At 38.4% G+C, this 13,859-nt stretch overlaps 1 protein-coding gene across 1 annotated transcript in view; it reads left to right on the plus strand.

Moving 5' to 3' along the window:
* Positions 1–13,859, plus strand: part of LOC139719148 (fibrocystin-L-like) — a 133,620-nt gene that overhangs the window by 81,717 nt on the left and 38,044 nt on the right. Inside the window, exons 30-34 of the mRNA XM_071630582.1 lie at positions 212–1,672; positions 5,083–5,226; positions 10,784–10,961; positions 12,019–12,178; positions 12,729–12,885. Coding sequence (XP_071486683.1) covers positions 212–1,672; positions 5,083–5,226; positions 10,784–10,961; positions 12,019–12,178; positions 12,729–12,885 — 2,100 coding nt within the window. The remainder of the gene's footprint in view (positions 1–211; positions 1,673–5,082; positions 5,227–10,783; positions 10,962–12,018; positions 12,179–12,728; positions 12,886–13,859) is intronic.

A 13,859-nucleotide genomic window follows, 5' to 3' on the forward strand; every position in this document is an offset into this window, starting at 1 on the left:
TAGTGTCATGTGGTCAACATGATGTACAGTGTATTATTTGAAGGTTTCCACAGTGGTGCAACATTTGATGTTAGGTGGTTTCACGGTACACCATGCATTTCTTGGATATGCAGTCATGTTCAGTGCAAGTTGCAACCCTCGTAAGCTCCTAAATTACACGTCTTTCCCTGATGATGGTCCACTAACCTGAGGCTGAATTCTCTTCCTCCAGGTGCGTCGGCTCCAAGCGGTGGAAGTTGCCCTGGCGTGACAAGCGCCATCTCTGGCTGCTCCGAGACGGAGCCGGACAGCAGCGATGAATCTTTCAGCTTCCTCTACTCTGTCTGCCACACACCCTCTGTCTCCTCGATCGGGCCCAACACGGGAACTAACGGAGAGCTCCTCACCATTGCCGGTGTCGGCTTCAGCGACAATTCGTGTGACATCCAAGTTTCTGTTGGTGACCAGGGGTGCATGGTGCAGTCGGCATCCTCGACAGAGATCTTATGCCACGTGGACGCAGGCTCGGTTTTAGACGTGGGAATACTCTACCCGGTGACGGTGAACATCAAGAATCGTGGCCTGAGCCAGATGAAGCAGCCTCTACCCCTGGACCGTTCCTTTGTTCTCTTCCCCCGCGTGGATGATGTGTCTGCACATCAGGGTTCCCTTGTCGGCGGCACTGAACTCATACTTACTGGTGATGGTTTCTCTTCGGAGCCGACAGTCCTTGTTGGATTCAGTCCCTGCAGCATTCAGTCTTACAACTACACACACATCCACTGTGTGACCAACCCGTATGATGAGGGTGTGTATGACATCTCAGTGATCATTGGAAGCATAGCCAGTAGGTGGGCGACTGCTCAGAATTTCACCTACTCCACCATCAACACGCCAGTTGTGGAAAGCTTTTCACCAGAAACTGTTGAGGGCGACAGCACCATCATGTCATTCTCTGGCTACTTTGGGCCGTCCAGCAGTTCTGAGGATGTCACGATTATGGTTGGTGGGACAGACTGCGAAGTCACATCGCTAAACAGCACCACCATTATCTGCGATGTTAGCTACGTTCCAGTCGGTACCCAGGATGTTATGCTCCACATTGCGGGAATGGGTGACGCCCACTTTGAGACCACCGCCACGGTCGGGAGTAAAAAGAAGCTATACAGTGTGACTCCATCTGAGGGTAGTACCAGTGGTGGGCAAGAGATTACCATCAGTGGCAATGGATTTATCACTGAGGACACCACAGTCAGTATTGGTGGCACCTCTTGTGCCATTCAGTCAGTGACAATATCCTCCATTGTTTGCGTCACCCCATCTGGTTCTGAAGGTTCACCGGCTGTTGAAGTATCTGTTGGTTCCCTATCCTATGACACAGATGTAACCTACACGTATTCTGCAGCCCAAACACCAACAGTATCGTCAGTTTCGCCATCATCTGGCCAGACGGGTGACACGATCACGGTGTCCGGTACAGGCTTCAACGCTGAGGCATCTCTAAACACGGTCTCTATTGATGGTGTAGAATGTGCTGCCACCTCAACAAGTACCACTTCACTGGAGTGCACCGTCGGTGCTCACTCAGCCGGTACCTACACCGTTGAGGTGCATGTGACAGGGAAGGGGAATGCAGCGAGTACATCAATGTTTGAATATGATCTCAGTGTGTCAGATGTCAGTCCAAATGAAGGTATGTATGGGTGCTCAACGAGCAATTTGTCCTGTAAAGTGCTCATTACCATTTGTTATGCTGATCAGAAAAATCATGGCTGCATGCATAGTGAATGAAAATTATTTCATGTGAAATATATTTCAGGGATGTTGTCAATGTGCTGTGTAGATCTTTATAATATTTTAAAGATGTTGAGTAGAATATAATGATTTCAATTGATTATGGTAATTCAATAACATTTTCGAAATGTGCTGTTTCACAGTTTCTTCTTTGTTTCATACTTTATTTTTGTGAGCAGAATACTGAGCCAAATTGTAAAGTTAGATTTTGACATCTGTTGTATTGTATCGATCTTTATTAAAATTTGTAGATAATTTGTTGTCTGATAATTTAGAAATGACATTATTTTGCATTCATGCATTTTTCCTCCCGATACATAGAAAGAGTATCATTTGATGGTGCTTTTCAAGGTAGAAGGATATCAGATTTTTGTCTTGATTCATCTCACAACAAACTTTTCCGAGAAAGATTCAGCACAAATTCACTTTCCTTGATTCATAATCTTGATCGCTTTTCTTTTTTGTGTTATGTAACTGTCATAGGGGTAGCAGCTATTTCAAACCCAGGAAAAGCTAATACCCTTTGGCAGCCATTTGATAACTGCTAAGATAATTCCCTGTCTTTCTCACCAATATTTTGTGACAAAAGCACTGTATTTTTTATAACTTGATACGATTACACTTGGAGCACAAGACATGATTTGCATCAATTAACTTTTTTTTTTTTCAGGGATGACAGTGTTTTGACAAAATGCATGCTATATTCTTTTATTTTTCACTGCACTGGCTCGATAATCAGCATTTTGAAATTGGTTATATCATTCTATTCATGACTATTTTTGGATAGGTACTCACCTACTCTTGCAGCGTGGTCAGCATAAGAGATGATACTTCAGACATAACTTTTCCTTAATTTAACATTGATTTGTCAGCACAGAAATGTGTTTGAGAGAACCACCAGAAATTCACACTCCAAGAGTTTTTGTTTTGAAATTTTATTGAATGATGGATGCATGCAGTCATTCAGAAGTGAGAATTGGGTTGTTGCTATGAAAGAATATTTTAAAGTAAATTCAGTACATTGGCCCAGCGTTATGAAAACTTCACTTCCATTGATACATTGTAGTTGCTAAAACTTTAATCAGTATTATGTGAATGGGTGATTTCACTTAATTATATGCACTTTACCTTAACTTCAGGAATGAAAAATCAATTAGAATATACCTCTTCACCTTATGTTCTTAAGGTATGTTTTCAAAAATATTTGTTTGTTCACATGTCACAATAGTGACAAAAATCAGAAATTTTGATTCATTAATGTTCCGTAATTTCCTTCACAGAAGTTTTCAATTTTTGCAAGTTTTGCACATTTTGACACACATGAACAAATTCTTATGATTCAGTTCATTTCATTTTTGTAGAAATGATACTTATGATTAAAACCTTGATATTCTTACAATTTTGTTTCTATGATATTTTAGATATTGCATGAATATTCTCAAGACACACAAGTATATCTTAACTCAAAAAATATTGTCTGACTGTCCTTTCAAAATTGAAGAAAAAAGATACTGCATAATAACATCACTTTCCGTGATTTGCATGTGTGTTTGCGATAAATAGCACTGCATGAAAACATGTGCAGGCATGTTAGTCTGGGCCCTGTTTCATAAAGTTGTTTGTAAAGTTACGAACGACTTACGAGCGACTGGTGATCAGTTCTTGTGGTGAATTATTGAAATTCTAGTAAGTATAGCACATCGCAACTGATCACCAGTAGCTCGTAAGTTGTTCGTAACTTTACGAACAGCTTTATGAAACACCCCCCTGGAACCACTAAACTGCACATTACTTGAATATGAGACCATTTGAAGCAAACAATTTTCACACAACAATAGATATATAATGTACTCTTAAATTTATCCCACAAGAATTGGAACAATCATCCCCCACTATTCCCACTGATTCCCACTGATCAGTTACTAGCCATCCCCTTTAAGACTCTTCCTAATTTTTTGTCCCATGTTTGATTTGAATAAATTTTCTCCCATTATATTTTTTTTTGACTTCATTGTTAGTATTAAAGTAAACCCAACTTGAACATAATGTAGAATTCAACTTTAGATCAACTTCAAACCTGTAATTATACTCTCTCCCATGGCTTCTGGGCAGACCAATGTTATCAAAGAATTTCTGAAAAAAAAAGAATAACCCCTATAACAGGCTAGAGAACACATAATTGATTTATGTTAAATAGTTAAACGAGAAAATTCTCTATCTAACCAGTGTTGCTGAGTTAGGAGCATTCAGCAAATTGAATCGAAAGTTCAAGTAATTGATTTAGAAGTGTTAAATAGTTAACAAATACATTCTGTAGCTACCATGTAACCAGTGTTGCTGAGTTAAGTGCATTCAAACTGAACTGAAAGTTTTAAATTTCTATAGTTGATAGACTCAGTGTATCATAATACTCTAGTAGTTGATAGACTCAGTGTATCATAATAGTTGATGGACTCAGTGTATCATAATAGTTGATAGACTCAGTGTATCATAATAGTTGATAGACTCAGTGTATCATAATAGTTGATAGACTCAGTGTATCATAATAGTTGATAGACTCAGTGTATCATAATAGTTGATAGACTCAGTGTATCATGATAGTTGATAGACTCAGTGTATCATAATAGTTGATAGACTCAGTGTATCATAATAGTTGATAGACTCAGTGTATCATAATAGTTGATAGACTCAGTGTATCATAAGAGACCTTTTAGGAGGTGGTGGTTTTAATGTCTCTGGGCTGGCCCATGTTTGAAATAGCCAGGGAAATGCATTGCTCTTGACTCCAATTTACACTGCAATAATGGCTTTTGTATTTCAATATTCATCTGTGGCAAAAGCTAAGTTCACAGAGTTGCATGGCTGTGGATTCATCAGGCGATAGCAACGTATCAAGCGAGAAAGGCAGCATTTTGTTCAACTGGTGTATTATGAAATCATGCAACATGAACATCTATCAGGAAAAGAACATTGCATTTCTCGATCCCTATGGCACGATTTTGCCACAATTATTTCGTGCTTTTTTGCATGTTTTTTTGTAATTCTAATTTAGCGAAATGGCTCCAGTTTTGGCGTCTTCTCTTGACAGCATTTGCTCTTTAGTATTACCAGTGGCAGATCCAGAGGGGGGATGCACCGAGCATGCCCCCTTTTTTTTTGTTGTTGTTAAAACGAAAGAAATAAAAAGAAAAAAAAATGAGATGAAACCTAGAAGTAGCACCAAAAATATTCTTTGCACCCCCCCCCCCCCCTTTACAAAATTCCTGGATCCACCCCTGATTGCCCCGTCTGACACCCGTTGACTTCCAGGAAGCTTCGGAGGAGGAAGATTACTGACCATCAATGGGTCTGGCTTTGACTCACAGACCAGTCAGGTGTACGTCTGCAACAATCCCTGCAGCATTGAAGAGAGCACTGGTTCCTACATCCTGTGTGAGGTGCCGCCAAACTATGGTAAGATGTCTAAAGGCTTTTCCAGAGCCAAATTGCGTCACTTCAGTTGCTATATTATTCTACAAAGATTCAATTCAATTCAATTCAATTCAATTCACTTTATTGATAATCATAAAAATGGAAATATATACAGAGTAAAATGTGTCGGGGAGTTCACAAAGAAAGCCAAAGGCTTGAGACAAGTGATCCCCTTTAGGAGAGTTGGATACATAAGAATATACATGCAAATGCAAATTCAGAGTTACATTCAGATTACTTAATGACAGTTACAGATAACATAGACAAATAAGATGAAATAAGACATATGCTACTACATTACACAAATAAAACAAACAGACAGAACAAGACTAACAAAGATGGACTAATACAATTCAATAGGCATTTAAAAGATATTGTTTATATCTAGACTTAAAAGCACTTTGAGTGGATACATTCTTAAAAATTGAATCCAAATCATTCCAAAACTTAGCACCTTTATATAAAACAGAATTTTTTTGCTTTATGCTCAAGCGACAAAATGGCAACACAATGTTATCCTTATTTCAAATTTCAATGTTATGTAATGCACAATTCAGTGTAAAAGAACCATCAAAAATGTCAGGTAAAATTGCATTCGAGTATTTATACATAAAAAGACCAAGTTTGACTAAGACACTGTCAGACAGAGTGAGAGTATTCAATTTTTTGAAAAGTGGAGCGGTGTGGTCAAGAGAGTTGGCGTTTGAACAAATTCGAATTGCTTTTTTCTGTAAAACAAATAAACGACACAAATTAGTTAAACTGGTTCCAGACCATACGAGACTACAATAATCAAAATGAGGCAAGATAAAGGCATTATACAACATAAAAAGAGTATGTTTCGGCAGTATTGAACAAAGCTTATGCATTATACCAATAGAGATACTTATCTTCCCATGAATGTTACTTATATGTTTAGTCCAAGTCAATTTATCATCAATAATAACTCCTAAATAATTAATACTATCAACTTGATCAATAATTCGATTATCTATCTTAATTTCTGAATACGAAACAAATGAAACATCTTGCCGAAAACTTCTGTTAGAGTGGAATATCATATATTTTGTCTTATCAACATTTATCTGTAGCTTATTAGCTCGGAGCCAGTCACAAACGTACATCATTTCAGTGTTGACAGTACTATACAGAGTATTTACATCTCTATGTGAAAACAATATATTTGTGTCATCTGCATACAGAATGAATTGTAAAAACTTTGATGTATTTATTATATCATTAGCGTATATTAAAAAAAGAAGAGGGCCCAAAATACTGCCTTGAGGGACCCCACACGTTAAAGGTAAAGTACTAGAGTTTGTGCCATTAATACATGTGAACTGCTTACGATCTGTCAGATAATCCCTGAACCAACTGAGGGGTACACCTCTAACACCATAGTGTTCCAGTTTGTGCAGCAAAATGCTATGGTCGAGCGAATCAAAAGCTTTACTTAAATCAACGTACAGGGCAATCACGGTTTCTTTGTTGTCGAGTGAGGAAAGGATTTGTTCGAGGGTATGTAAAAGAGCTAATTCAGTTGAGTATAAAGGTCGAAATCCAAACTGTTCTTTGGCCAGTATTTTGTTCTGGAGCAAATGATCATACAATCTATTATAGATAATGCGTTCGAGGATTTTCGAAAATGCAGGTAAAAGAGAAATAGGACGGTAATTTTCTATTGCTTGTTTGTCGCCTTTCTTATAAATTGGAATTACTTTGGCGATCTTAAATGCATCTGGTACAACACCTGTGGTTAACGATAAATTGAATATAATAGAAAGAGGCTTGGCAATTGCAAAAACAGTTTTCTTAATAAATACAACACTTATATCATCATGTCCAGCAGACAAAGTATTTTTTAAACGTTGTGCGACCTTGATGATTTCATTTTCATCAGTAGGAAAAAAGAAAACTGATTTATTTACTTGATTGCCCAGATAATCTGAAAAATGGTTTGAGGATTTGTTGACATTTTTTGAAATACAAGAACCTATTGATGCAAAATAAGAATTGAATATATTGGCAATCATTTTATCATCTTCTATTAATCTGTGACCCTTCAGAATACGTTGAGGCAATCTAGAGGCATTGCTTTGTCTGCCCAGAATTTCATTGATAACTTTCCAAGTTTTACAAATATCATTTTTGTTTCGTTCCAGTAAACGTGTGTAATACTCTTGCTTCTGTAATCGAATAAGTCTATTAAATCTATTTCTAAATTGTTTGTACAAAAATTCATTTCTTTTGGAAGGGGAGGTGATATGTTTCCGATATAATCTCTGCTTTTTTGCAATTGATGACATAATCCCTTTTGTCATCCATGGTTTTCTAGGAGTGTATTTCTTTCCCCTAAATGCCTCATTGTATTCTACCGTATGTTTTTCACACATGGACTCAAATTCATTCATAAAAGCTTCATATGCAATATTGGGGTCTTTACAGTTTTCGACACATGACCAGTTGTTAGAATACAATTCACGTAAGAGATCATCAGACACAATTTTTTTCAAGGTCCGTTTACAATGTCTTTTCGGGCAGTGGGTATCTTGAGCACAATGTGACTTTGTAATATGAAAGATTGGTAGATGGTCTGTTATATCTGAGAAAAGTACCCCAGGTATAATAGGTTTATCCATGACATTTGTAAATATATTATCAATGCAGGTGTAGGAAGATTGAGTTAAACGAGTGGGCTTAGTAATCAAAGGCCTAAAACAATTTTCATACATTATGCTCAAGAAATCACCAGTGGCGGAATGTGTAGAATATTTCAATATATCATAGTTAAAATCACCAACAATGTAACAAAATTTGTTTTCTTTAGCTATGTTAGAGATACAATTTTCGAGCAAGTCGTTAAATGCACTAGAATCAGTGTCCGGGGCCTTGTAAACAACTCCCACGATAATGTTTTTATCGCGTTTCTGTTTCACCTCTATGAATATGGTATCAACGAAATCATTTGAGAAAGACAAATCAGTTCTCTCATCATATGTCAATGCGCTGTCAACATATATGCAGACGCCACCACCTCTCCGGTTTTGTCGCGGTTTGTGAATAAAAGAATATCCAGGTATACTATACAAAGACGGAACAAATGGTTTGAACCAGGTTTCAGTAAACGCGTAGATCGAAAACTTGTGATCTAACGTTGAAATATAATCAGAAATACTTGAAAAATCAGCGGATAAACTTCTGGAATTTAAATGAAATATGGAAAAATATTCATCAGTATTCACATTACAGAAATTCTTATTGAAATTGTCACTGAAATAATGATTACATGGGGTCTCCATATCATCACCTGAAACATGATAATCATTCATTTGCACTGCATCAAACACATAGGAGTTTAGATTTGGGGAAATAGAGTTTCTGTCGCCATGGAAACATGAATACAAAGTGCTCTGAAATTCTTGATCGTCGATGTAATGATTGAAAGGAAGCTCACTCAATATACAAAAATCGCATTTCCAATGGATAGAGTGCAAGTCCAGGTTAATGCCAGAACATTTTACATGACACTGCCTACCACATGAACATACTAGTTTGATTTGATTCCATCGTACACAGGAGAGACAGACACAACACTTCATTACAACATATACAACAATAAATGCTTACATAACACCGTGACCACAAGCGCGCCTGCGGAATTTGAGGCAGGCAGAATTGAAAAGAATAACAGGGAGAAAAGTTCAAGAGGAGTTCAAAAGTTCACTTGCCTGGATTCTCAACAGCCTCCTATGTTTACATCGAATGAATTAAAGTTAAATTAGGCCGGAGTAAGGAAACATAGAAATGGTAATATGGGTCGCGTGAGTTACTTCAAAAACCGTTCGCAGTGTTCTTTCCAGTCGGAATGTGATGCTATCGTGAACAGTCTGTTGGTTGTTTTGACTTTGATTTTTCCGTCTTGGGTCCATACCTTGTGATCATGTTGGTTGTATTTCAGCTTCACCTTTCTCAGGAGACTCTGTCGTTCACTTGTCAGATTCTCGTGAATGTAGATGCCAGTCGACCTCAGTTTGAATCTCGAGGCGTAGACTGACGACCTCGGTCCGTAGCCGCAGAACTTGACGATGATCGGGCGATGAAGTGGCCGTCCTTTTCTGTCATTCCTTCCTCGCTCACCTATCCTATGCGATCGGTCGATGTCCTCCAGTTTGATGTCGACGTTCAGCTTCCCCTTCGCGAGATCGCAGATCAGTTGGTCAGTGCGTTCGCCGGTTGTTTCCTTGACTCCGTGAATGACAAGGCAGTTTCGTCTTGAGTATTGCTCAAGTTCCTCGATGCGGGATTCCGCAATGCTGAGATTCTTCTCAAGCTGTTTGATCTGGCTATCTCTCTTTTCAAGCTCTATCATGAAGCAACTGTGTAAGGCTGGGGCAAGAGCGGGGCCCAGGGCAGGTGCTAATCGCTCTTCCATCAGCCGCTGGTCAGTGAAAGCTGAGATGATAGCTTCCACAATAGGTTGAATGTCTGGTCTTGCACCAGTGGTCAGCAATGGCGGACCAGAAGAGGACGTGCTGTTGGTGCTATCGGTGTTCTTCGTGTTTCCCCCAGTGAGTCGGTCCGGATTAGGGTTAGGGTCCGTAGGGGCGGTTGCTCGGGTCCAAACCATCGTGACAGGATTGAGAAGGTTCCAAAATATACCTCAAAATTCGAGATGGTGGTCCAAAATCAGCTTCAATATATTCCAAGAGGGTTAATGTATATGTCACTAGCCCAATGTCCACAGATTTGACTGGCTTAATGTTGAGTTTCGACAAAAGTTTAGCAGATGTTCAGGAGCATGTGCGGGTGCATGTTCACGCTCCGCCAAAAAATGAAAGAAAGATGCTACAAATAATAGATGTAGCAAGCGGAGCCTTGCCTGTTGTTCCAATCAGTTTCTGCTCAGTGAAGCATTTATCGCACTATTTCAGAGCATGTGAAGAGTTTGTTCGCAAAAATCGATAAGTCCATATTTGCCAAATGGAGATATTTGCAATTAAATGTCAAGAAAAATAAAGAGAATAATAAGAAAATTTTTGCTTCTTTTGACCATAGCTTCAAAAATGTACCTTTATATGTAGTGACCAATATATCATTTAAAAGGTATTATTTTGTACTTTATGACAAAGACCGTACTTCAAAATCTTAGAAAATGGACTTATTGGTTTTTGCGAACAAACTCTTCATGTGTTTCAGATATATACCTTTCTAACAGGCCACTAGTGGACTTAATGTGAGCATGTTCTGTAGACATTATTTTATAGATCAAGTAATATGTGAGGTAGTCATTAATTAACTTTCCACTTGATTTGGAGTGGAGTGTCTGTCAAAACCATCTCCTCTGTCACACAAAAGCCCTTCATTCATATGACACTTGCCCAGATTTAGTGATTTTTCAATCAGATGTATAATAGTCCTGAGTTGTTTGAAGTCATAATTGAATCTTTGCTGTTGATAAGCACTGACATTGATGCTGTAGTCTAGGCTTGAATCTGATTACTCGAGACCGAATAAGAAGTTTGTTTTTTTCCTTTTACAGCGAGCGGGGAGGAGCTGGACTGTCAGGTCAGTGTCTGGGTTGGCAGTGGGCTGCAGGTCAATGCCACTGGTACCTTCACCTACCGGCGGTCACTGACACCAACCATCTCTGGTGTGAGCCCCAGGAGGGGTGGTACCGCAGGTGGAACAAGGGTTACCATCAATGGAACCGGATTTATGTAAGTCGATCATCTTCAGTATTCTCACACAGTGTCTCATGCAATATCTGAAAGATTCTAATCATCCTATGTGTCGATTGTTCACCATGCGACATGTAGTTAAAAAGTGCCATTGCACACTGTTGCAGTCAAGCATGCAATTTTGGTCAATCAGTTTTGGATATATTGCACATTGACATCACCCATTTGCATTCATTCCCACGATAGGCTCATAATCACCTCATAAATTTGCACCGTTGGGCACCTCTGACATCACAATTAAAATTCTTTTGCAGTACATACTCAGTCAGTTACAAGCATGATTCAGTCACTCATTTAATTGTCAACATCTTAACTGATCACTTTCATGGATTATTGCTATGATACAATGTACTGGAGGATGCCTCTTTGTGATTTCTGTACTATATGTGGATCACATTCATTAATGTCTGAGGAATTGTATCAAACTGTTAGTATTGCATTGAGACAAAGTTTTGCACCTGGTAAAAAAAAAATGAAGCAGATTATTCAATTTTGCTTTGTCTCATTGAGTAGAGTTCCTCATCTGTCACCTCATATGAAATCTTTTATCATCACACTTGTGACCATTCACTATTTGTATAATATAACTCCACTCAACTTTTCTGTTCAACAACTGACAACAATCTGTTATCTCTTCTCTGGTGGATATGTTTTCTATTTTTGCGGGAACTCTTGCTTCTTGTGTTAATATTAACTCTTTCACTAGTTTCATATCTAGGGAAGATCAACGTGATGCTTAATAGTGGGTGGGAGACAATAAAGTAGGACAAATAGATGATGGTTTGGTAAAGTGCATTAGCCAATGACAACAACAACAATGACGATGACTTGCCCCCTCCAAGAAGAAAGAATAAGAAGCTAAATGTAAATCTCTCGTAGGTTGCGTGCTGTTTTATAGATTTTGCTCATAATTGCTCAATCTGGTAAGTTTAGCAGAATACCATCACTGACATCACAGTAAATTTAGGGGTGTCAGGTGTATTATTGGGATCACTTACATAATCATCAGCCCATTTTTGTGTGTGTATTTCTTCAGGTCTTCGGGCAACATAGTGACCATTGGTGGGACAGAGTGCATAGTGGACACTGAGTCTGAGACGGAGATTGTGTGTGTGACCGAAGCTCACTTTCCCAATGAGATGACCGAGGTCAAAGTTGAGGTCGGGTCAAATGGCGCTGCTTTGCCGGATTCAGAGGTAGGATTATGCTTCTGAATTTTCTGGAGTACCGGTAATGATTATCAAAAAAGCAATAATTTTATAATGTTAATTAATGTAGATGGAATGTTGGCTTCAATTGAACAGTTATTTGCACTGATCTTTGAATCTTTAAGAACTATGTGTTTTATTGTAATACTATACTCTACTGCACATTAGAAAGTAATGATCACAACATAACATTCAAAATATATAAGCCATTTTTTTTTTAAGGTAAGTGTGAAACATCCTAAAAACTAATTTGTCTCTTGTCAAATGAGTCTCAACTTGCAAAACTTTCTATGCTTTTAAAGACTTTGCAGTTTGTATTCAAGCTATGTTTGGTAAATACTACATGGAGACCAGGCAACTGTCATTATTATTATCATTATTAACCTGTTGAGAAAGGACTGATTTTGCTACGACACACATTTCCCATAGACACCTGCCCAAGTATACTCAGGACTCGTCCTTAACAGGATAAGGAGATTTATCTTAAGCTTTCTTTGGGCAGGTTTAACTTGGTTTCAACCTATGTATTCTATGCAAGGGAGCTGCAGACTACTTCTACATCGATGTCTGGTCATCGCGATTCACATGGGGAAACCAGGACCCACCTGAAGAGGGCGCTTTTGCCACCATCGGAGCAGGCCAGACGGTCCTATTGGATGTCGACACGCCTGTTTTACGTGTTCTCCTCATAGAAGGTATCAGAATGTCTGTTCTATTATCTTGGACTGTCTTCAGAAAAGACTAATATTTATGATTCCAAAACTTAAAATGCATTCTTCATTTTCTTGAAATTTACTTGGTTATTGTATTGTTGCTTTTTTCTACACTGATGAAATGTCATCATGGAATGCAAAGTTTATCATTGTAATTTAGTCTGTGATGTTGAAGCTGTATAGGCTGTCTTGCTTCATTTAAAAAGCTATAGACTCAAAGTTGAATATACAAATGCATTGATGGAATTATGGTCATCTTTTTATAGCTGCTTGCAAAAAAGGATGACCTTTCGTGAGGTAGAGTGGGATATTTACTCAAAATCTTGTTTCAACATGACTAAGAGGCTGTGAATGCCTCAATTTTAAATCCGGAGGGATGTTCTCATTCTGCCAAAACCTGGCTGTGGTAAGGACATTGTCTTGCCTTGCCAGTCAAAGAATGAATCTTTTACCCCATAATATTGAAGTCAAAATTCGAAGCATCCTTGAACTATTTCAAAAGCTTTTGAAAAAGATTGCTTGTCTGTTCATACTGCTCAATGAAATTTTTTTCCAAGCAGTTCCTTACTGGACCCGCTCTCATGGTGATGAAGTTCCCCACCGATAAACAGCTAATGCTTTTGATTCCCACAATCACACAGAAACACAAATGTGATGAGCATGAAAATATGTGCATTGTGGAATATTTGTCAGTGGCAGTTGGTCATTTTGACGTGCTTGTTTAGAGTGGCAGGCAATGACCTGTAGTGATTAAAATCTAGGTCAGGAAAAGGCACTTCTTGAAACCCAATGCATTTACACTGCAACCAAGTTATTTGCTTTAAGGTACATGTACCTATCGGAGGCTCTGAAACCACTCCCTTCACGTAGTACATTGTATGTTTCAAAATCTGATCGGATCTTATCACTTTTGCCTTTTTTTGTCTTTTTATAGTGAGCTAAAAGGTTGTTCAATC

Source organism: Diadema antillarum, unplaced genomic scaffold (assembly GCF_040938485.1).
Source record: "Diadema antillarum isolate AM-2024a unplaced genomic scaffold, OU_Dant_1.0 scf00000105, whole genome shotgun sequence".
Taxonomy (NCBI): domain Eukaryota; kingdom Metazoa; phylum Echinodermata; class Echinoidea; order Diadematoida; family Diadematidae; genus Diadema; species Diadema antillarum.